This window comes from Meleagris gallopavo, chromosome 23 (assembly GCF_905368555.1).
Source record: "Meleagris gallopavo chromosome 23, MGAL_WU_HG_1.1, whole genome shotgun sequence".
NCBI lineage: Eukaryota > Metazoa > Chordata > Aves > Galliformes > Phasianidae > Meleagris > Meleagris gallopavo.
In genome coordinates this window covers 2,911,589-2,935,811 of record NC_139426.1, presented here as the reverse complement: position 1 = coordinate 2,935,811, position 24,223 = coordinate 2,911,589, and the positions used below count along the sequence as shown (strand labels likewise).

The 24,223-nt window shown below is 53.1% G+C and overlaps 2 protein-coding genes across 8 annotated transcripts in view; one reads left to right on the top strand and one right to left on the bottom strand.

Moving 5' to 3' along the window:
• SAMD11 (sterile alpha motif domain containing 11) overlaps window positions 1–9,569 on the top strand; it is a 75,450-nt gene extending 65,881 nt beyond the window's left edge. For all 7 annotated transcript variants that reach the window (XM_085242313.1, XM_085242310.1, XM_085242311.1 and 4 more), the window contains 6 exons: window positions 2,315–2,430; window positions 2,535–2,613; window positions 3,239–3,942; window positions 5,702–5,826; window positions 6,713–6,823; window positions 8,197–9,569. In XM_085242313.1, coding sequence (XP_085098439.1) covers window positions 2,315–2,430; window positions 2,535–2,613; window positions 3,239–3,942; window positions 5,702–5,826; window positions 6,713–6,823; window positions 8,197–8,445 — 1,384 coding nt within the window. In that variant the 3' untranslated portion in view covers window positions 8,446–9,569. The remainder of the gene's footprint in view (window positions 1–2,314; window positions 2,431–2,534; window positions 2,614–3,238; window positions 3,943–5,701; window positions 5,827–6,712; window positions 6,824–8,196) is intronic.
• Window positions 8,588–24,223, bottom strand: part of NOC2L (NOC2 like nucleolar associated transcriptional repressor) — a 34,744-nt gene continuing 19,108 nt past the window's right edge. The window contains exons 15-19 of the mRNA XM_085242317.1: window positions 22,386–22,529; window positions 18,572–18,685; window positions 15,887–16,022; window positions 12,694–12,837; window positions 8,588–11,148 (exon numbers count right to left, since the gene is read on the bottom strand). Of these exons, the coding sequence (XP_085098443.1) occupies window positions 11,009–11,148; window positions 12,694–12,837; window positions 15,887–16,022; window positions 18,572–18,685; window positions 22,386–22,529 (678 nt within the window). The 3' untranslated portion in view covers window positions 8,588–11,008. The remainder of the gene's footprint in view (window positions 11,149–12,693; window positions 12,838–15,886; window positions 16,023–18,571; window positions 18,686–22,385; window positions 22,530–24,223) is intronic.

Genomic DNA, 24,223 nt, shown 5'->3' with positions numbered 1-24,223 from the left:
CGGGTTTCAAGTGTCTCTTCCTATCAAACGCAGAGCAGAAGGGAGCAGAGCTCTCATGCCTTCTTATTCCCCCTTCTTCCAGCCGTTCTAAATTTATTTCCACGCCTTGCCGCTTCCAATCTGCGTTCCCAGACCCGTTCCCATCTCCCATCACAGCCTTTGGAGCACGCTGGGAGGATGCGATGGGGTTAAAGCGTGAGGCTCCGATTTAACAGTATAATGTGTAACCCCATAATGACTTTAAATATTGATTATTTGAAGGCCATTAGCGCTTATTGTTAAAGAAAAGTCAATACTTTTTAAGCCTGGCGAACCATTTGTCTCCTGTTAAAGGACATATCAAATTTAGCAGCATGCAGTGCAAATCCCCTAATACTCTGCTCGGGAGGCTCCAGCTGGCATGGCAGGGGGAAAAGAGGGCTGGGGGCAATATGCAGGAGCACTTTCACGGTAACAGAATTGCTCTTTGCAAAGACGAGGCTTATCGGATGTGATGGCCCAGGGCTGCGCTGGTGTTCTGGGAGTGCAGCTCAGCCCTTCCTCAGGGAGGCAGAAGAAGAGGAGGAAGGAAAGGAATGGGGCTGAAGGCTGAGATCTGCCTGAGGGAGGGCGCCAGGCTTTGGGTTTTGTTCTGACACCGCGTTCTCCACATCCCATTGGGGTCCCCGCTGGTGTTGGCCGTGTGCATGGCAGCGCGGTCCCTCCTTCCCAGCGGAGCATCACTTCCCAGCCCTGAGCATCTCAGCTCCTGCAGGGCTGGGGGTGGCACAGCTCCTCTTGGAGCAGAGGGGCTGAGCAAGAGTGAGTGTGTGTGGATTCCATTGGGATCACAGCGTGCAACCTTACGGCGCAGAACCATCCTCTGGTTAACGCTCTGCTTGCCGCTAATGAGAAAGCCTTCCATTTTTCCCATGCCCAGCCCCGGTCCCCAGCACAGATTGACTCTTCTCAGCTAAAATGTGGGTTTTTAAGCATCTCTGTGGGCAGCCCTGCTCTCCCCACACTAATTCCCCTTCTCCGTGCCCACAGATACAGGGGTGCACCCAGCGCTTGCCTGGCCGGGGAACGGTTAAAAGCGACTCCGTTCCCTAAATTGCTTCTTATAAAACGAACAGCACGTCTGCCAGCCTCGTCTCCCCATGATTACAGCTAATTACGATCGAACGGACACCTCCTAGCCCCCGTCATGCCGCTTTAATTGTCCGTTATTCATCTGCAGGCTGTCCGGGGTGGCAAAGCACTTGGCAGCCCAGCGACCGAGGCCTCGGCTAATTGTGAGGCCTCGGGGATTAGGGCAGGTGATTACACACTTCATGGTGTAATTACATAAGCATCGCTTGGCTGCTGCCCCGGCTCGGAGCCGAAGGTCACGGCGCTGCGTTACCTGAGATTAATTGGAGCTGCCACCGAAGTGCGAGGTGCTGGCGGAGCGGTTATACGATTAGCATTAACATTTCAGCAGCGACGGATCGATCCGTGGCTCTCCTCCAGACACAGCGAGCTGTGCAATTAGTTTAGAGGAGAGCTAGGGGAGGAAGGAGGGAGGGAAGGAGAGCCGGAGGCGGCCGGGAAGGGGAGCGGAGGGGAGGAATTTCAGAGGGCAGCGTCCTTTTCTTGCAGTGGCCGTTGGAAAGCTGCAGTGCTGTGCAGCCATCTGCCCGTGGCACCCCACCTTGTGTGCCCTGCTGGCAACCCATCCCCGCCTGGGATTCTCCCCTTGTCCCGCACTCACACACCCCCATTCCTCCCCACTGCCTTCCGGTCTCTCCCAAAGCAGATTTTATGGGGAGATGCTGTAAAATGAAAATAAATGGCGCAGCACTTGGCTCTGCCTCTGGATGCCCCGGTGAAGGTAATAATGTTGTAAGTGGCCATCAAAAGGAATTAAGAGACGTGCAGCCGGAAAGCAGAGATTTGCTTGCAGGCTCCCAGGGCAGATTTGACTAATGGAAGAGACGTTGGCTCCTATTCTTTTCTTGCATATTCTTGTTTTCTCCTATTTATTTATTTTTTTTTTTTTGCAAGCAAACAGGCTCTACCTGCCCTGCTTCCATGCATTGTCCCCTTCCCACCTCTCATATCTCTTGCAGCTCAGACCTCTTGCAGCTCGCTGACCAGCCCATCCAGCTCCCAAAGCATTTCTTGGCATGGACTCCACTCCCTGCTTGCATCCCTCTTTTTAAGTTCTACATATGGGCAGTGGACATCTTTTTATCTCAGCCTTGGTGCAGAGAAAGGATGCTCTGCCTAAGCCAGCACCCTCCCATCAGTGCTTCCAGGTGTTCAGCGTGGATTTCTTTTCTGTTTCCTGCAGGGAAATAACCCACCCACCGCCTCTGCTCTCACCCCAGAACGCTCCCCATATTGCCCTGGGGCCCCACTTGCGACCTCCTTTCCTTGGGGTGCCTTCAGCCCTGTGCCAGACACCAGGTGAGCGCAGCCCTTCCCTGCACAGCCCTCTGGAGAGCAGGCCCTGGGCGAGCCAGGATTGAACGCAGAGATGAATAACCCCGTGTTCTCCTCCCTGTCCCCAGGTTACGGGTTCCTGCAGCCGGCACAAGCAGAGATGTTTGCACGGCAGCAAGAGATGCTACGAAAGCAAAACCTGGCAAGGTAAGGAGTACAGAGGGCTAGTGCAGAGGACAAGCCTCCTGTTGCCTTCTCTTGTTTCCCATTACCTTCTCTTGGCTTCCATTACATTTCCTTGCCTTCTGTTGCCTTCCGTTGGCTTCCGTTACTTTCCCTTGCCTTCCGTTCCCTTCCGTTACCATCCATTGTTTTCCCTTCTCTTTCATAATCTTCTATTACCTTCCATTCCTTTCCCTTTCTTTCTGGTGCCTTCCTTTGCCTTTCTTTGCCTTCCCTTCCGTTACTCCCCTTGCCTTTCCTTCCCCCTTGCCTTTCCTTCCCCCTTGCCTTTCCTTCCCCCTTGCCTTTCCTTCCCCCTTGCCTTTCCTTCCCCCTTGCCTTTCCTTCCCCCTTGCCTTTCCTTCCCCCTTGCCTTTCCTTCCCCCTTGCCTTTCCTTCCCCCGCCTCGTTTTGCCTCCCATTGCCTTTCCCGTTCACCTGTGGAATGGTGCACGATGCCAGACTGGAGGAGCAGCATGGCCAGGCGAGACAAATGGCCGTGGGTGTGCAGGGTACTTGTAGAGCCCCCAGGCTCCAGTTCAGTGAGGCTGTGGTTAGCAAGCTTTCTTTGGAGCCCCTTATCCACCTTCCCCCACTTCTCTCGTTGCAGGTTGGAGATGTCAGCTGAGATCATCCGCCAGAAGGAGCTGGAGAACCTTCACCGGCAACGACTGCTGGCTGGGGACCCTCTAAGCCTGCACCCCGGCTTGCCCCCGGACCACCCCGCCCTGCGCAACGTGCACGACATCCCCGAGGGTCACCCGCTGCGGGACGAGCTGTCCCGGCGCAACGCCATGCTGGTGCTGCGGCACAACAACGCACCCCTGCTGTCCCTCAACCCCAGCATCCCCAGCAGCTCCACGCCGCCCAAGGAACAGCCGCGGCGGGGCAGCCGGAAGGCGGCACATCACCGTGCCGAGCCGCAGGGAAGCAGCGAGGCCAAGGAAGCGGCGGAGCCGCGGGCGCGGGATGGAGCGCAGGACTGTAATGATGAGGAGATGAAGGACTCGGAAAGCGATGCCGACGTCAGCGATGAGAAACCGGAGAGCTTGAAGGCAGAGAGCGGCGGCTCAGCCACGGAGCTGAAGGAGTGCAAAGAGTCGGGGAAGGGATGCGAGGGGGGCAAGGAGTTGGGCGAAGGGACCGGCAGCCAGAATGCGCCCTGCAGCTCCTCCAGCGCTGAGTCTCCCAGCCACCTGCTTGGTGCTGGCATCAACAAGAGCGAGGTGAAGTACCTGCCGCCGGCCTCCATCCCGCCGCCTCAGCCGCTGCCTTTCGGCTTCCCCTACACCATGAGCCCCTACTTCCATGCAGGTGGGTTTTGGGGTGCAGCGGCACGCTGAAGAGCGGGGCTGGGTGTTGGGAAAAGGGTCTCCGGGGGGGTGGTGGAGTCACCGCCCGTGGATGTGTTCAAAAGCCATGGAGATGTGGCACTGAGGGACGTGGCGGGGTGGGTGAGCTGTTGGATGTGATGATCTGGTGATCTTTTCCAGCCGTAACGGTTGTATGGTTCGATGGTTCTGTGAGTGAACGTGGTGGTGGTGGTGGGTCGGCATCTTAGAGGTTTTTTCCAGCTTTAAGGATTCTGTGCTTGTGTGTGAATGTGGTGGTGATGGGGCAGGGAGTGATCTTAATGTCTTAAGTGGTCTTTTCCAACCTTAATGATTCGATGGTTCTCCGTGGTTGTGGGAAGCGACCACCTTTCAGTGAGCTTAAAGGTCTCCATTTGCACTGAGGGAAGATGAGGATGGTAATAAGTGCCAGCAGGGACAAAGTTGAGTCCCAGCCACACGCACAGGGTGGCCAACGTGATGGATGGAGGCATCTCCCAATTGCGAGGACCTTCACTGGGGGCCACGGACAGCTTCAGGAAGAGGCAGTGGAAATTCTTAATGGGAACAGCCAGAAGTGATGTGCTGGGAAGTGAGGTGTCACCCAGTTTCCAAGCCCAAATTGTCGAGCTGCGTGTGCGTAATTGCCCCCTGCAGCAAGCTGCACGGATGGGACAAGGCAGGGAATCCACCACCACCTCTCCGTCAGCCAAAAGCCCGAACCCACCTCAGCTCACAGCAATTAGCAGAGCAATTAGCAGGAGGCAGCGCGGCGCTGGGGCTCGGCGGGGAGCCGTGCTGCGGGTGGGCTCGCTGCCCCTGGCACCTCCAGTTCCTGTAACAGCCATTTATTATCATCGCTTTGCATTTCCATCACCAGCGTGTCCGCAGGCTTTGGCACCGATCGGCGTTTCTGATTTCGCTGCTGATTTGCAGAGCAAGCCCTGGGTCTTTTCCTAAGGGCTCTTTTGCTTCGTGCATCCTTGTAGCAGAAGCTGCAGAGAGTTCCTCCAGCTCTTCCAAAACAGCTGGAGGAAAAATGACAGGCAGGTTGGCTTGGGTTGGATTGCAGCGGGACCCGAGGGCTGTGCTGTGGACACCTGTCCGTGGGGCACTGCCTTGGGACGATGAATGCCGTTGGGTGCCGCACGCTGGGCCCCATCTGTGTGCTGCTCCACAATCCATTACCGCTCCCTCGGACCGTCATTTATCACCGAGGCAGACAGAGGCCTGGCAGGGAACAACGCTGCCCTTCTCGCATCCTCCAGGCCGGCAGCACCCGGTGACATGTCATTATTAGAACAGAAGGTGCATCCCTCGGAGCTGCCCGCTGCCTATTTGTTATCATTGTGCGAGCTGCCAGCACAGCAGAGCGGGGCTGGAGCAGGGGACAGCCCCCACCCCGGGCACAGAGCTTCTGCTCCTCTGGGTTATGTGCCTTTTTCCCCTTTATTCCCCTCTCTTTGCTCCCTTCCCCCGTTCTCTTCCCTGCAGCTGAAGCACATTGCACACATGCAATGCATTAGCTAGGATTTTTCCTTTCCCTGCCCCCCTTGCTAAGCAGGGGACCTCCAGGAGGAAGAAGCTATGAATTGACCCTGCCCAACGCTTTAATTGACAGGTCATTAAAGATGAATGTGTGGCTAGAGAAAAATATTCAGATTGCAGGCTGGCTGTTGTCCGTGTGGGATTTTAATGATTTATGTTCCTTTCCCCACCTCTCCCTCCCACCCCTGACCCAGGCACTATGGGAGGTCTCTTCCTGGATGGCGATGAGAGCCCAGCACTGGAGGACATCAGCAAATGGACAGTGGAGGACGTGTGCAGCTTCGTGTCCAACCTGGCGGGCTGCACTGAGTACACTCAGGTAATGCCCTGTGCTGGGGATGCCATCCGTGCCACCATCCCCGTGGGCACACAGCTCGGGTCTTGGCAGCTTTCCTCGGGCATCGTGGGCAGATGGGGCTTCAGCAGCAATATGCAGCTTTGTCCCTGTGGTGGCTCAGCACCCGGGGTCAGCTGGGGAGGACGGATGCTTTGCTGGGTTTGGGTTTTAGCGTTGAGGGAGGGAGGCTGTTGGCTCCTGGCCACGCCGTCTTCGGAGGAAGGAAACGGGCATATTAAGTTTTGCAGGGTCAAAGAGCAGAAACACACGCTGCAGTCATCAGCAGTTTTGCTTGTGGAGCCCAGCAATAAAAAACACTGCCTGCGATCTGACAGGGAGTAGAAAACTGCCCTCGTTGTGCCCTCGGTGATGGCAGTGCCATGCAAAACCCCTGCAGAGGAGGCTGTGGGATTGGGAAAAGGCCAGGGGGTGCAACAACCCAACAAACCCAACACAGCGGGCATGGGATTGACATGGCCCAGAACCTGGTTTGCTTAGTTTGAAGGAGCAATAAGCCCATGTGTGCAGACCTTCACAGCACAAAACTCCTGCATCACCTTGCCAACTGAGATAGATGGGGCAAAACTCTTCTTTTAAATGCATAAAAATGGCACAGTTTTGCGTGGCTGGGTGCATTAGAATGTGTTCTATGGAAGTGCTTTTTTATCAGCCAGCAGGGTGAGGGCTGCACGTGCCCACTGAAGGCTGCTGTACTTTACAAGCCAGATGGCTCCGCTTTCTCCAACCGGTAGGAGTGACCCAGGGGTTGTCGAAGTGGAGATGCTTTTCTCCTGTGTCCTGTGGATGTATAATGACCTGCAGTGCTGCTGCTCTGTGCTGAGCCCTGCTCCTGCTCCCTACCCTGCAGGTATTCCGTGAGCAGGCCATTGATGGTGAGACCCTGCCCTTGCTGACAGAGGAGCACCTGCTGAACAACATGGGGCTGAAGCTGGGGCCAGCACTGAAGATACGCTCACAGGTAGGGCCACCACCCTAAAGTCTGGTTTCAAGAAGGCTCGTTCTGGCCTCCAAAACACCCCGCAGGCTCACATATCTACCTGATAAGCTTCTCGTTGCCTTCCATTAAGTGCCAGCGGGGAGCTGGCTGCAGAGGGCACGGCACACAGGGTGCCATCCCCAGAGGGTGCCATGCTGGTAGCTGGGATGGCAGCTTGCAGGCAGGCACTGCTCACACAGGGTTTCCCTAACCCACGAGCTGTGCATTTGTTGTATGATGGTAAAACAATAATGGTGAGTTTACTGCCTTCCCTACAGCCCTCACTGTTTACGAGGGGTCTAATAAAAAGGTTCTGTGGGCAATTGTTCCCCGTGGGTCAATTCAGCAGGAAATAAAACTCTTACGTTTCTTAAAAAACAGAGGATGCCAAATAGCTCACAGACATACCGAGATTGGATTTGGTAGGGGAGAATGTGAGATACAGGCTGAAGCTAGAAAAACCCTGCTTCAATTTAATCAGTAGTGTTTAAAGTTCTATAATAAGGCATGGGGAGCGAGGGGGGGAGCAGCGTCCCGATGCTGCTAACTGAATAATGCCCCAGTTGTCTGCTTGGAGCACATGCCTGTGTTTTTGTTTAAGCTCAAATGTGAACCAGCTGTGTAGGTGCTGGGAAGCTGGGAGGCCTTTGGCCCTTGCTGGGAGGCGAGAGCGGCTGCGGGAAGGGAGAGGCTGCAGGCTCATGGCTTCCTGTGCACCCCATAGCCAGGCTTTCTTTTTTTTTCCCTCTTCCCCTCTTCCTCTTAGAGTTGGTCCTGCTGTGCAGAAGTGGGCATGGACCGTGCTGTAGCCTTACTGGTAGGTTTGGGGTGAGCAGGAGGAGAGCAGAAGGGTTCTGTTGAGCCAGTGCTGCCTGCCAGTGGGACAACTAACAGGCTGCTATCCCTCACCCAGCTCACAGGGAGGCTGCGGGCAGCAGGGAGCCCCGGTAGGAGGGCAGCAGGACCTGCTCTAACCACTGCTACCACCAGCACTGCAGCCACATACGTGGGCTCCAGCTTCCCTTTACTTGGCCAGGGACGTGGACATCTGGTTCACCTGACCTGGCTACGTGCATGGGTTCCACATTCCCCTCATTTGGCCACGTACAGGGGCTCCTGGTTCCCATCACCTGCTACATACGTGGGTTCCACATCCCCTCACCTGGCCAGGTAAGCAGGCTCCAGGTTCTCCATGTTTCCACAAACCCTTCAAGGGCCAGCAAGACCCGAGCATCGCATCTCTGGGCGTAGACTTTCTGGTTCAGCACTGTGCTGCGAGCTTCCCTTTAGAACAGGCACAAAACAAGCAGCAGGAAAACGCAAGCCTCGCATTTACACTCTTCCCTTTCCAACAGGTCGCCAAGCGAGTGGGCAGGGTGCTCTACATGGCTGGATTCCCCATGGCTTTCCCCCTGCAGCCCCCAGGGCTCAGGCCACCAGAGAGGGACCTTCCCCCAGCTGAGCTGCGGCCCTCATCCACGGGCAGTGTGTCCTCCCCATTCAGCAGTGCTCTGCCCTCCGCCAGCCGTATCTCCCCGAAGCAGGAGAATGGGAACCCCTCCATTGGGGCTGGGCTCAGCGACACCACCAAACCACCATCCTAACAGCTCCCAGCTGCTCCTGGAACTGAGGATGGGTCGAACAAATGGAAGGTTTTTGGGGGAGCAGGAGAGCCTCCCTCGGCAGCGTGAGACGGAGGAGCGAGGAAGGAGGGTTTGATTTGTTACTATTATTTTTTGGGATGCGTTTTGCTTTTTTTTTTTTTTTTTTTTGCTTAAAAAGAAAAAAAAAAAACCAGTAAAAAAAAAAAAAAACTGTCAAAAGGGAAGGAATAAACTATCCAAAGATGTATTGAGACAAGGCCAAGTGAAGAATAGAAGGGAGGCGGTGCTGGAGGGCTGCGGTACCGTTCCCTTCGCCTTCTCACGCACTGGGAAAGCAGAGCTGTGATTGTTGGGAATGCTTTTTGCCTTCGAGGAGCTCCAGGCACTGGGGGGGGGACTGGCACTGCTCCTCCATCAGGACTCAGCACTGCTGAGCACAACATCCATCACAAACAGAACTCCCCCCCTTCCCACGGATCTCCTCCTCTCCCTGGAAGCTGCGCTCAGTTCCTCCGTTCAGGTGTCTATGCATCTCTAGTGTAAACTTTTGCAAACAATACCAAAGACAAGACAACAAGTTACAGAAAAAAAAAAAAAAAAAAAGGAAAAAAAAAAAAAAGAAAAAAAAAAATAGGCAAGTTCTGGTCCATGTTTACTCTGGTGTGGATGGTACGGCACAGGCAGTGTGGGGCTGCCCATGCACACACTGCCGGACTCTGCCCAGCCCTGCAGAGCTGGATTTGTTTGAGTTTTAAGGAAGAAATGAGTGTGTGCTCATTTGGGGGAGTTCAGGGTTAACACCCCCCCCCCCCCCCCTCCGGTCACGTGTACTGCGGACTCATTTATACACCTTTGGGGTTTTTTTGGTTGTTGGTTGGTTTGTAGGATTCCTGTTCTTTTTCAAGCCTTGTTACAGAGGTGGCTGTCGTTGCACATTCAGGCCTGCTGCAGACCATGAGACAGAGGTCCCTGTGTGCCCCCAGAAGAGGGGGGGGGGACGCTGGGGGGTAAAAACAGCAGGCGGAGTTTTGACTACTGTGAATGCAATGGTAACTCCTGGGGGCAACCTCCTGTGACCTGTACAGTTGTGAGCAACAATCACAAACAATCACATGTGGTACTTACTTCTTTCTCTTTCCCTCTCCTCTTTTTTTTTTTGTTGAAACGTTGCACGTGCTGCCATTTTTTTTTTTTTTCCTTACCCAATAGCTTGGTGGTACATTAGCTTCTTTATATTGTAAAAAAAAAAAAAAAAAAAGAGAGAAAAAAGAGAAAAAAAAACAAAACAACCCAACCTCTCCCCCCCCCCCCTTGTCATTATCCATCACGTCACAATAAAAAAGATGCTTTCCAGCAATCAGTTTAAATAAAAAAGGACACCACTCAGTTTACAAACAGTACCTGGCTTCCTGAGCCCCTGGCTTGGCTGTATGCTTTTCCTTGCTGTGTGCTGTGCTGCTGCCACTGGGAAGTGGGGGCAATAAGCACTGTGCCCAGCTACCTTACAAGTAGTAAAAGGTAAGTGAACATGTTTGTCTTGTAGGCAGGGCCCCAAAGTTTCCATCCCAGACTCCTGTGTGTCCCCGCCATCAGAGGCACAGAGCCTCAGCCCTGAGCTCTGAAGCCCCAGTAAAGCAGCAGATGCTCTGCCCCCGCACAGGGAGCTGTAAATATAACAATAAATTATTAATTTTGGAGGAAACTTCCCCCCCTCCCCTTCTGAGACTCTGGGGCTGATAATTATTGTCAGTGCAGTTGGAAAAAAATACACCCTTTCTGTTCCTGTTTCTGTCTCTCCAAAAAAGACATTGTGAGCTCAGAATAAAGCAGAAGCAAACAGCCCACACTGCTGTATTACTGCAGCAACTGCCTGCTTACCTGTGCAGTAACGTTTGGGAGCAGCACTGTGTAGGAAGGCAGGGCTCAGTCACATCTGCAGACACTGAGTTATCACTTAGCATGGGGCTATAGGAAACTTGTCTATTTCCTTACACTATTAGCTTTACCTTTTCCTACTCCATCCTGCTTTCACCCCTTCCCTTTGTGTCCTCCCATAGCCCATTTGTTCCTTAAGCTGAATTTCTTCACTATACATGCAGCCAGCGTGGCAGATGGATCTGTTGATTCCAATGCTGCTGATAAAAGGCTTCCACTGGCAGTGATAGAAAGCTCTAAGTGCTCTACACAACTCCTGAGAGCTCTTGGGGGGGAGGGTCTGGAGAGAACCCCAGGGCCCGCAGGTGGTTGGATGGGCAGACAGGAGGTCCTCATGCAAAGAGCTTCTCCTTCCCACTTGGTCAGCTGCTCCAGCAGGAGCTGAAACTGACCCCTGCGTTATTTAAACCAGATTTTAATGCGGGCTTTTTATTGCTTACACCAGTTTTACTGGCTTCGATGTGACCACAGAACATTACCAAAAAAACATGGGTTGAAAAACCTGCGAAGTCCAAGCAGCTTCGGTGCCGTGCTTCACTGCAACAGTCCTTGTGGGCAGCACCTCCTGCCCCAAGAGCTTACCGCCTCCTGGAGAACCAGCCAGGGGGGCTGCAGGGTCGGGGAGTGCTCAGTCATCATCGGAGAAAGCCAAATCTTCCACCATATCCTCCTCGCCCTGGGCCAGCTGCTCGAGGTCAGAACGTGAGAGTGCCTGGGGGCTGCTCCTCCGTGCCCGCCGTGAGCCCCGTGGGGCTGCCTTGTCTTCCTCTGGGGGTGGAAGGAGGGAGAGGTGTAAATCCTGCTGTACTGGGGCAGGTGGAGGCAACTCATCACTAATTAATGCCAGACACTCATTAATTTATCAGTGGTGCTGCAGCTCCCAGCAGCAGGGAGTTCTGCAGGGTGAGTTCTGTAGGGAGAGTACTGGGGCAGACAGGAGAGCAAAGTCACTGCTGTGCCTGTTCCTACCTCTGGTCTCACAGGCTCTGACCTGCTGGAGCTCTTCCTTGTTACACTGCACACTGTGTGCATGTGTGCTTTGTGGAAAAGCAGGGCAGGGATGCTCAGCATGGAGCTGAAGGCCTGGAGGACCCATCCATCCGCCCTGAGCAATGCCCTGCTGCCAGCCATGAGTGTTCAGACAGTGAGAGCACAGCCAAGAGGGAAAGCAGCAGCCACCATGGGTGAAAGAAGGGAGGACCAAGAGTTCCTGCTCCCCCTACACTAAGCTCATCTGCACATGGCAGGAGCAGAGAGGGAAAATGCTCTCTCTCCATCCTTTAACGTTGTCAGAACATGCACCAAATACCCATCTATTCTGGGCGCTGAGAGTGGGCTGTGCATGCCAAGCCACAGCCATCTGCCACGTGAAATCAGTCAGGTTTTGCTCTCACTTGGACTCTTTCCCCCTTCCTGCTCTCGTTGCCCCCCAAACTGGTGAAGAAAGGCAGCAGCACAGGAGCTTCTGTGGCTGCTCCCCACAACCACACGTGACGCCCAAAGGCATGCAGTGGAGCAGAGGCTTGGTCCTCCTGACACCCAGGCTCAAAGTGACAGTAAAAATAAACCAATCCAGAAAAGAGCAGAGCAGCAGAGCCCTGGCAGCCCCCGCTCTCATCTGCTCAGCTTGCAGCGAGTTGGCAGGGGCAGGCAGGAGCTGAATGTGGTTACTGTGCTGCTGGGCACAGAGAAGGCTCTGAGCTGGCTGAAGCTCTGTGCAGGAGGCAGGGATGGCACAGAGCTGCTGGCCCAGCACCACACCAACACTACACAGTGGGAGAAGCAAGCAGGACCTACAGTGTTAAAAAAAACTAGATGAATGCAGGGCTTGGCCAAGATCTCCTAGCTGTCCTATCCTGGGAGGAGCAACTGCTAAGGGTTACCCCTGTGCAGCCCCTCGTGCCCCTGGCACTGCTCAAAGGAAAGGTGAGGTACCCCCACCACACTCCCCTGCACAAGTAACCCACGGGGAGCCTTCAAGCAAAGCCTGCTGGGGTGGGCTCTACTTCAAGCATTTGTTTGAGCCTCGCTGCATGAGGCCCCTGCACGGAGATGAAAGGGGCTGGTGGCTTGTTAGAGCAGGGGCTGCAAAGACCTTAACCCTTTAGCTCTCTGCTCAGTGTGAGCACAGAACTGACAGGTCTCCCCGTCCATGCAGTGTGTATGAGAGAAGCCCTCCTGACACCCTGCAGCTCAAAACAGCAGCAGAGCAAGAACAGAGAAGACAGCTCCTTTGTAGGAAAGACCCCAGGATACAGAGGAGCCTCCGGCCATCAATAATTCCTTTTCCCTTTGCCCAGGTGTACTACTCACCATCTGAGTCACTGTCTTCCTCTAAATCTTCCTCGTCCTCCTCGACTTCATACTCTCCCTCTTCATCCTCATCATCCTCGCCATAGTCCTCCTTGCTGCTGGCTTCTGAGCTGTCGTCTGATGCCGCCTTGCCCTTGGCTTTCCCTGTAAGTATTTGTACTTTGTCAGTGGAAACACAAAGAGGAGCACAAGAGCAGGAAGCACACACAAAGGGCACGTCACCAACACCCCAACCTCCCCATGTTGGAGGGGACCTCACTGCACTGCTCTTGCTGATGCGCTGCCCAAAGGCCTTCACACTACAGCCCAGAGAACAATGCACAGCATTTCAGAGGCCCCTGGCTGGAATTCATCCACAAATAGGTATTTGGGATGGCCAGGAAAACACCTTCCTGCCCTGCTCAGGGAGACGTGAGTGCTGGGAGAGGGAGATGAAGAGCAGAGCACAATGAGGAGAAATGGAGCTGCTGAACAGACGTAGCAAAGGCGCAAGTCGTGAAGCTGGGCCAAGAGAAGGACTGGTTCCAGGGAGCAATAGTGTACAGCCTCCATCCCTCAGCTGTTATACACAACTGCAGACATGGGCTGCATGGTTCAGGGCATCCTTGTAAACCCTCTGAGCTTCATTCCCTCCAAAACTCACAGCAGAAAGGTCCAGAACCAGATGTCACTGCAAATCCCCTCCTAACCAGGTCCAAGGCAGTCAGGGAAGCAGCACCAAGAGCCTCTGAGTGCACGGCCTGGGCAGAGAAGCACCTCAGAGCCTCTGGATCAGACTGCCTGAGTCACCACGTGTCTAAATGGCAAAGGCATTCTGCACAGAGGGAGCACAGCCACAGCCTCTGCTCACCTCCTTTCAGCCCCAAGCTAAGCCCAGCTCACAGCTGCAACCTCCCTTCCCCTGCATCCAAAATCGCCATTTACCCGCGCATCAGTCAGTCTCTCTGCTAAAAAACCGGTGCACATCCTTCTCGTTTTGGCATCTCTTTTTTTTTCTTTTGCCTTATCCTCCCTTTCCAGCAGCCGATCCAGCCGGGCTGGCCACGGAGCCATCCATAAGCTTGCTGCCAGCTCACTGCTCGCTGCCATCCGTCAGCGCAGCGGCCCCAGGGGCAGCCACAGCCACATCTCACAGCAGGAGCCTCCCGGGCAGCCACGCAGAGAGCTGAGGAGATGGATGGCAGCGCTGCTGCCGGCGCCGAGCATATTGATGGGCACCTGAGAGCTCCGGCAGCGGTGCGCGCTCATCCATCAGGCAGGGCCGGCAGCAGCGCCGACAGCTCGGCTGGGAGCATGCAGAGAGAGCAGCTGTGGGCAGGGGAGAGGAGCCGGGCTGTTCCTGCGGCCCCTGAGCTCGGAGCATGCCTCCTTTTGTGTCGATGCACGCAGGTCCTGGTGCATCCTGCAGGCAGAAGTTGAGCCTTAGGTAGGAGCACACCTGTCAGGCTCGAGCTCCCTACTCCTTAGGATTGCGTATCTCCTTCCCCTCCTGCTGCATGATTTCTGCCTTGATTATTCTGCTAGGAAAAAAGAATAGAACTAACCTCTCTTTCCACACCCCCGGCCCCCACCGGCCTGGCATTAAATTGATGTAATATGATTACGTGAGGAATAAATGAAGAAAGCCGTTTGAGTTCATTAGCAGCACACCAGCACCTAACGCAGACGGCTGGGCTGGCTCACTGCACGCTGCCTCCTCGCTTTAATTGCTGCACCACCAGGCTGCCCACACCTCTTTCCCAGCCATTAATAATCTCCAGGAGCGGCCGCCTCCCCCCCCCGGAGAGCTGTCAGCTGGGAAATGAGAGGAATGCAGGAGCTCCCCCACCTCCTTGGTGACACACATTGATCAAATCCACGCTTTCCTCCCCACCGCAGGGCTCCTTCCACCCTTGCCTGCTTGGTGGTTCCTAAAACGTGCAAACTGCTTTCTCTTCACACCTCGCAGAGACCCAACCAAGCGACTCTGGCCTGCCAAGTGATTTCTCTGCTCCAAAGAGGCACCATTCCTGCTCCTCTGGGAGGGTCCATTCAGCTCCACCTGCACAGAGCATAAGGTGAGAGCAAGGGGAATCCCCCCTCAGATCCACCAGATTAAGAAATGTTTGGAAATTCATTGCTCTCCTTTCTTCCACGTTGCTTGCCACTTATCCCCATGCAGCTTCCAGCCAGGTGCAGATCAAAATAAAGCAACCAAAATAAGGCAGCACTGCCTGGTTAGGAGTGCAATGCTGTGACCCTGAGCAGGCAGACCTGTATGAAAGTCCCCTTCAGAGGGTCAGGAATTCGGTCTGACCTCATTGACACAACTGTCCATCGCCCTCTTCATTCACTTAGAAAGCCCCCAAATTAATCAGCAGTGCTGGTGCTGACATTGCAGAGACTCAAGCCACAAGGTAAGCCAGTGAGACTTCTCAGTAACTCCTCTGCAGAGATCTACAGGTCCCCAGGACTCTGGAACTGGCTCTTTCCAGTAAGAACTCCAAACACAGCTTTGTATGCTGCTGCACAGGACCTCATCCTACAAAAACACACCAACCTGAGCCTCAGCAAGGTCAGTTATCTGACCACTTCTTCCTCCTGTATCGCAGCACCCTGTGAGGGAGCCAACATTCATTACTTCTGTGCTAATCTCATGACTGATGCTCACATCTCACGTGTGCCACACACGGGACTTTATCTGCAGATCAAACCTCCAAACAACAAAATCTCACATTCCTGCAAGTCTCCCTTCTACATAAATGATAACACGTTGATTAGACTTGCAATAGGCCAAACTTTCCCCAATGACAAAGAAGTTTTTCTCAAGCCTCGAGGTGCAGGTTCCACAATTTACTGTGGCCCCCTCGTGGTTACAGCCAGTGAGTGACAGCACTCCATTTCTGGAGCGTTCAGACTTCCTCAGGAAAACCTGCAATTAACTGAGCAATAAATGCATCAGAAGTGCACACAAGGAGAGGATGACCGTTCTCCCATCAATGATTGCTCTGGTAGCCAGCCCCTACAGCATTAAGTGTTTGCAATGACTTACAGAGTGGAGACCAAGCGTGCCATCAGGTAGAACAACATTCTTACCCTAACAGGGGATGGATTTCTGCATTTCCACCCTCTGTGCAAGAGACAGCAAACACTTCTTGTCCCAGGTCAGCTACACAGACAAAGCTGGACAAGGAGCCCAGCCCTAAAGCTGTACCTTTTATGGGGAATCCAACGTTCTCCTCATCAGAGTCTGTGTCCAGCTCAAACAGGTCCTTGAATTCCTTCTTATCTTCCTCCTTCCTTTCATTTAGTTTCTTGCGTTTAATTTCTGGGAAGTTCAAGTCTTCAAGCTGGAAGAAACAACAAAACCAGCAGTGAGAACAATCTCAGTTTGTACTTCTGAACATAAAATGCAGGACACATGAGCTTGGCTCTGCCCTGTGAGAGCAGTTGGTCTGCCTGCTGCCAACCAGCGGAGCAGCAGATAGATCTGTGAGCCCATTGCCAAGGTGAACAACACGTGCAAAGCACCACTGCCCCACTGATCTTTATGCAATACACTACATTTCTAAAGGGCAGTCCACTGCTGGCACCTTGGCTTTTCACCAGGACATCCCTGACAAGCTGGCTGTCCCAGAGCTCTGGAATGCAAGTCATGCAGGCTCTTCTGGTCATCTCTGAAATAGCAGCATTTCACCAATGCCAAAAGCTGTGGCAGCCATAGCAGCGTTGTTTTTTTGGCTTCACATTCAGCACAGCTCAACGGTAAGGTGCTGAAGGGTCTGTCTGCACCACGGCTCACCCTGTTGCTGGCCCTGATGGAGATCAGTGGGCCAAGCCTCACTGCTGCAGGCACAGCCAATATCAATGCCATTAAGTACTTGCAATTGACACCACCTCACCGCTCTTTACACCTCTCCAGAGGGGGATTAGGGGGAGGATTTACTTGCCAGGGCTCAGGCCAGCAGGGCGAAGATAATCAGAATGCAAATTAAATCCCAAGTGCACTCTGAACATCAGCTGCCCGCTGCCTGTGCCTGGCTGCACACCTCCTGGGAAGCACTCATGCATTAGCACACATTAGCTTGCTTGGAAACATTCACCCTATGAGTAATAACTCATTTGCTCTCCCACCCATCAGCCCAGCCCTCCATGCACTCCTCTCTGCCCACGGCCCTCCCCAGCCCAGCCAGGAGCTTCCCCAGTGGGACAGGCACACTCTATCCACAAAGGCAGCCCTCTGGGAAGGAGAAGGAGCTGTGCATTTGTTCCTGCAGCCAATTCCAGCAATTTCTCCCGACCTGTTTCATGGTTATGGTCCCCAGCTGAGCAATATTGATTGTGGGAGCTGAGTACTTACAGGCAATCATCTGCAGCACCAGGATGGGAAGTCAGAAGGTGGACAGAGAGGGGAGCAAAGCACCAAGCTCCTGCCCTGATGGCACCCCATAGCCTGCTGCCACTGCTCTCCTGCAGCAGTGAGACAGGAGCCTGGCACTGCCCAACCAGGACAGAGCTGAGGTTGGAAATGTCTCAGTCCCTGCACAGGGAACAGCCAACAGAAGGGGAAATACAGATCTGACAACTGCCCAGGTCCCTGTTGTGAGCCCTGTTTTTCACGGTGACCCCTCATGCATTCCTACAACACATCACTCAGGTTTGTAAGCAGGGCTGCAACTGTTCAGGTTGGGCCCCAGAAATCCCTACCAACTGTGGGGCCATCCCAAAGCAAGGGAATGAGGACCTACGCTGAGCCCCAGCTCACAGATACAGCCTGTGCTCAGCACCCAGGAGCAGTAATTAGGTAATTTGGGGGTCAGTCTTTTAATTCCCAGATAGAAGGTTACTATCTGCTGAGGCTCACGAAGCTGATTAGTCTGCATCCCATTAAAAACCATTGGGAAAAGCAAATGGGCAGACGGGGTCAGCACTGTTACACAAGGCAAGCTGCAGCTCATGGCAGCTGAGAGCCAGGGCTGATTTTTTTTCTGTTCTTATTTTTTCCCCCCAATGGCTGCTAATGGGACATGGATTTTCCCAGCCCTAATGGGCCTCATGGTGTTCACTCTCCTGCTGGGGCTCACAATGCTGCATCATTAAGCTAGCAGTCCCCACCAAGAGAGACAACAGCCCCATTCACCAAGCAAAGATGTCAGGCAGCCACAGGCCCATCTGAAAGCTAACTCCAAAATCTCTCTCTCTGCAGCTGATCCGTTCAGCCCACTTTCTCCAGCAGGGAACAAGTCCCCGTCACCGCCCTTGAGACTTCCCCTGGTTTCTGAAGTCATCCTCCTGAGCCATGCTATGGCAAAGCAACAGCCCTTCAGTTACCCCAGGGAACCTCAGCCTCCTGCCCTTATCTCAGCACAGAGCACTGAGCGCTTCCAGGATCTCCCACGTCTTCTGCTGCACTCTGGGACCTGGCTCAAAGCCAGTCATGCTCATGTCCCATCGATTATTTTAATTGTTCCCCACCATACGCTGGAGACACCAATTACATCTATTTCCTGCTCCCTGGCCAAGCAGCCTAGCTCAGCCACTTTCATTGCATTAGCATCGAGACAGCTTTTCTTCAGACTCCTAATGTAAGCAAAGCTCCCACCCCCACCTCCTGCACACAGAGCCATCAGGAGTGGATACAGAGCCTTCCCTTTGGTAGAAGATAAAAGAAATGGCAGGCTGGGCACCTCTGTGCAGACAGCAGGTCCCACCTCACCAACGGTCACGCAGCATGAGCCTGATCAGGGACAGAGACAAGTTCACCCTGGCACTCCTTCAACCATGCTCTATTAATTTGGGCAGGGTACAGGCAGGGCACACAGGCACTGCTGCCAGGACACGGCTCTCTCCCTGCCATATTTACAGGTGATGTGCAGTAAGGAAGGTGTTTTGGTCTTACTCTTTCTTTGCCGGTGATTTCCAGTTGTATCTCCTTCTCTCTTAGCTTCTTCCACTGAGCATAGTACTTGGTCAGAGGTGTCCCCTCCTCTTTGACCTGCTTCTCCCATTGTTCCTGTGGACAGAGAGGGTGATAATTTAGGGAAGGTTTTAAAGCAGCTCTGCAATACAACCCTGGGTTACTCCCTGTGATGCAGGGAGTTAAGAGTTGAAGAGCCTCTCCCAAACTGCACTCAGGGCAGGTAGCTGGCAGTCATGGCTAAGGCTGCAAGCAGGACTGAGTGTGAATTCAGGCAGTCACAACAGCAGCCACTGAGTTGGGAGTGGTGTGACTGACAGCTCTCCAAAGAGAATCAAAGGGACAGCTCAGAGAATCTACCAGGGCAAAATCCACCCCCTGCTCTCCCAATGGAAGCATTTGACCGTCTGCTCCGTTCTTGGTTTTAATTCAGAAAAACCTCATGCAAGCATTTACAAGATCCAAGTACAAAAGAAGTTTGATTGCCTCTTCCCACTGTTCTACAGCCAAGTGTTTATTTTTGAAACAAACATTTCCTTGCAGGGTCTTGGACCCATCCCAACCATGGGAGAGCAGAGAAGGAAGAAATGCTGAACTTGTTTCTTCTGTCCAAGCTGGGAGGATGTGGAGGTGCAAACACCACAAATACTGGGAAGCAAATGAGATGGTTAAAAAAACACTTTCAGGCTTCAATTGTTAGGAATGTTAGTGCTGAAAGAGGTTGGGGGCAGCATTTCAAATCAAAGCGTTCACGTGCTTTTTGAGCTGACAATTTCAAATCCACGTGGAGCTGTGCCTGTTAGGTGGATTACCACAGTGCCCAGAGGCTTTGCTCTCTCCCACTGCAAAAAGTCCACCTCGTGCAGCAACAGAGACACGATACGCAAGCAGGAATTTAACAGGTGAAAGAAAAAGGGCACGAGCAACGGGAGAGGTTTAAATCAGGTCCATAAGGAGCATCCAGGCAGGGCTGGTGCACCGCTGGCTCCAGCAGCTCTGCTGCAGACGCCGGCAGGCAGACAGCACAGCTCCACACTGCACAGGGAGGGATTCCTGAGCAGTACAAAGTCACCCCACTTATAGATCAGGCTGCTATCAGGCTGCCAGCTGTAATCAGGCCATTTGTTGATGCTGCTCGGTACGGACAGCTTCTGAGAAAGGCTCTTCTTAAGGAAGCCAGATGTCTATTTGTTCTGTCTGAGACAGCTCTTTTGGTTTTAGAGTGCGCTGCATGTAGAGATTAAAAAAAAAAAAAAAAAAAGAAAGAAAAGCCACTGAAATACTACTACCTTTCTAGTCTGCACACTTCAACAGGAGTCTGGAGAGTGGATACCATCCAACCAATCTCAAACATTTGCAATTCTCCTTCTGTGTCTGCCTCTGGGACATTCAGCAGGGACCAAGCCTGTGGTGCTGGGGCTGTACAAATACAACATCATCGTTGCCCTCCACAACCACAGATGAGGCTGGCTTCAACTTTTTTCTCTGCACGTCACATTTCAGGATGCCGTTTGCAAGAATTAGCTCAGAATCTGGGCTCTGCTCCTTGGAGTGGAGCAGGCACAAATGCATGGATGGGAATACCAGAGAGCATTTGCCTTCAATTGCTCTTGCTGGCCTTCAGGCCTCCCTCTTTTCCCTCCTCACGCTTCTTCCTCCCTTCCCTCTTCTGGCAGCATTTGCTCCTGCAGAAATGCCGGTGTCCTGCATGTGCTGGAGACAGCCTGGCAAACTCAGCCCAGATTACGAGGGACACTCCAAGCCGTTCTGGGAAATCTACCCCATCTATTTGCAAACAAAGTGCATGGCCATGAGCCACAGAGCTCGTCCCCAGGCACAGAGATAAGCCAGGATCCTCCATGCCAGAGAAGCACTGAGCAGGCTGCTTGCTTTGCTCCCAAGAGCACTGAGAGCCCATTAACCCTAAGAGAAGAAAGGCTTCCTTCTCTCACATGGCAATGACACGATGCAGAAATACATTTTGCACTAGCAATCCAGGTATCCTCTCTGAGCAGCACTTTGCCTTGCTGCTGTACCCCTTAAACTGCAGGAGAAGAACCAATGTCCCACCAGGCTGGGCAAACCACCACCTGCTTTCCCTCACTGACCTCTTTCCCAGAGGCAGCTGCCCTACTGGGACCAGCCCTGCTAGACCCATGCTGCGATGCTCCTGGGCAAGCAGGTGCACCAGCATCAGCCAGGAGCCGTGCAGGCAGCAAGATGTTAAAATAATCCATTCTTAAAACAGGGGCTGCAGCTAGAGCTGCTGGGAAAAAGCAGACTGTGTGGTAGAGTAGTTGGAAACCCTTCTTTTTTTTCCTAAGCCACGATCTTCCCCAGCCCATCATTCCACAGTGAGCCCTGGGGGCTGAAATCTCTACCTCTGCAGTGTGGGTGGGTGGTCACAGCACTGTCTGCCTGCAAAAAACACAAAACAAAACCCTAACCACTTTGCTCCAGACGGGAAATAATTCCTCTGGCAAAGCAGCCCCAGCCAGAAATGCATTTACAGAACCCAAGACTATTTCATCTCTTCAAACCAGTTCTATCAGCCCCTTAATCCCAGAACAACACTGCTGTGTCCAGGCATTGATATGGCAGGATTTCAAAGGATAATTTTCCTGCAGTTACTGCCCCTGCGTGTCCGAAGATGAATTAGTCTGCAGCACAGCTCTGCTCCATTTCCACCTGTTAGCAGTGATATCCAGTGATACCACATGGCCAAAGAGCCATCACTCTGATCCCATCAACGACCTCCCAGACACAGATATTTTCACCTCTCTCCTGCTTGGCAAGGAAGAATCAGAGCCACCACTTTCTCACAGAGGCACACACACACACAGTTCACCTGCTACCAGGCTTGCAGAAGGCACTGTGCTGAATAAATACAACTGCAAAGCAAACAGAGCTTCACTAACAAGGCTTAATTTACATAGGGCCCCAATTTCAGCTGAGCATGTCAGCAGGTCCCCAAAGGACTAAGGAAAGCAGGTAACACCGCTAGCAATGCCAGTTTTGATTCAGGAGGACAGCATCTCTCGACCTGTTAGTCAGATGGCCAACAGTTCATTTTCTAAGGTAAGAGGAGGTCTCTAGCATCACCCCAGCCACTCTCCTCCACCTCAGCACTAAGGCAGAATTACTGTGAGGTTCAACTGATGGACCCCACACATCACCCAGGGCCAGCGTAGCTTTTCTAGGCATCAAATGTGATCAGCATCTTATCAGCAGGAGGGACAGCAGGCAGAAGAATGCACCAGTGTCTCTCGAGAGCAGTATGCCTGATCGTGGTCCTTACAGCTCACAACTTTACTGATTCCATCATCCTGTTTCCACGAGGAAAGGTTTGCCTCAGGATTGTCACATGTCAGCTGTTCTGTGCTGCTGGAGACAGCTCTCTGCAGGCTGGGAGGAAACCTACAGGGAGGCAGAATCCCCCCTTCACCTTAGATACGAACTGCCACCTATGCATAGGGAGCAGTTAATGAAAAGCAAGAAACTTCCCAGCAAAGGGTATGCCCCAGCAAAGCAAGGCTCTTCCACACTCATGTGTATTACAAACAACACAAGGCTGTAATTTATGGTCTGTATTTTCCACGAGTCTCTCGGTTGCAGAGCTTTGCCAGCTCCAGCATCAGAGCCCAGCCGAGCTCGGTTGTTTGTGAGCGTCTGCCCCACCCCATGCTCCCATCCCATAATCTGCTCCTCCCCTCTTCCCCCCCTGCCACCCCCTCGGCCCCAGCAGCCGGAGCCTGACTGTCTTTCCAGGAAGCCCAAATGGAAGCAGCAGACTCACCACAGACTCCCTGCTGGCCACACCGAAGCTAGCTTTCTGACGCCTGCTGGCGATGTAGGCAGAATTTTCCTGCAGTTTCTCCAGGAGCTGCCGGATAGGCTTGCAGTAGTTGGCAACCTTGCATTCCTTCAGGAAAGATTTGAGCTAGGAGGAGGGAAAGGAGAGGAAGAATGAAAGCAATGTAATCGTTTCCAGAGTCCCTCAGCAAGAAAACATCTCCCATCTCAGTGGCAGCATGGGGTGCTGGTAGATGCTGTTGTAGTGCAAGCGTCAGTGTCTCGTGCTTAGGCAGAAATAAGGGGGACCGTGGACAAATGCACAGAGAGAAGAAGGAACAGCGGACGCAAGGTGGTCCAAAGCACACAGAAGCTACAGCTGGGATGGGAGATGTCTGCGGGTTAAGGCAACAGCTACTGGGAAGGGAATACCAAGGGCTGTGGCTTGAGACTGCAGGCTGGGATTGAAGGCAGAGATTGAGAAGATACTGGAAATGGGGGAAATTTCTGTAGAATGGGTCTTTGGCACAGCTCGGTGAGAAGTGTGGGGCTGCTAGAGCTGCAGGTCGTGCCAGACGGCCATCTGCAGGGTCATATGGGGCGAAGTTGGCTTGGTGTCTGAACTACTGACCCAGCTCTGACTGGCACCTCCTATTTTTCAAGGGCACAAAGCCACACAGCCACCACGCAAAACTTTACACAATGACTCTGTGTGGACAACCCACATTGCTGTGCCTAGATATTCCTTTCTTTTCAGACCCAAGGGCTTAGGTGGGATGGCTGGGACAAGAGCCAGTCTGCCAGGAAACCACAGACCCTACTGCTGCCAGCCAGACCATCCCACTTGCAGAAAGTCAGCTCTTGCCCTCTCTCTGTGCAGGGAACACACTGCTGCTCTCACACAGTGAGACTATTTCACTGCACACTGAGCCTGTTTTTGTGTTATTGTCTATCTCAGTAGCCATGTCCCCAAGCAAGCCCCTCTTCTCCCCACCAGTACAAACCACCACGCACAGCCCTGACACCTCCAAGCTGAATGGTGAGGCTGCAGTGGATGCTCTTGATGCCAGAAAGAGAGATGTGGGTCTCCAGATTGACCCATAGCTTGAATTCCAGCTCAGCATGCTGTCTGCTAGAAGTTTTTACCAGCCCCAAGACAGCTAGATGGAGGGCAGGAGCAAGCTCCTTGCTAGAGCCACGCATACACCAGGCATTTGACATAGAGAAGGAGACCCAACAGGGCCTTCATCTCACCAGGACCTGCAGATGCTATCAGGATTGAGATAATGGGTTTCTAAGTCAGCAAACACAGTGCTGCCTCCTCTAATTACGGCTTCAAAAGCTCTGCCTCAACAGAGAGAGAGGCAAAGGAGGGGTACATATCCCTCCTGCCAAACCTACGTGCCAAGTGGGTTGGTATGAAACCCTCTGTCAGGGCACCGTGCTCTGCTGGGTGTAATCCTGCAGGATGCTCTCCATCACTGAGCAGCAGGGCTCCTCTCGCCCCTTTATCCCCAGCATACCTCCACCTGTCAGTGCTCATCCAGCTCAGACAAATGGGAGTTAACACGAACACCCTTCTCCTTTCCCACAAAGCAAAGAGCCCATCAAGCAAGTACAAAGAAACCAGCAGCAAAATGCTCCTGCTGGTCAAGCCTGGCCTATCCTCACCCACCCTTTCTAAAATATTTATTTTTTAGAGGCGCTGCATATTTATCTCCACCGAGAGATGCATTTGTCATTCCATTTATCTCACTTGATCCCCACAGCTGCAGCCCCAGATCCATTTCATCCGCTGCCACATACATTATCATTTTTCTTTCGCTGCAGAAGTGTCACCTG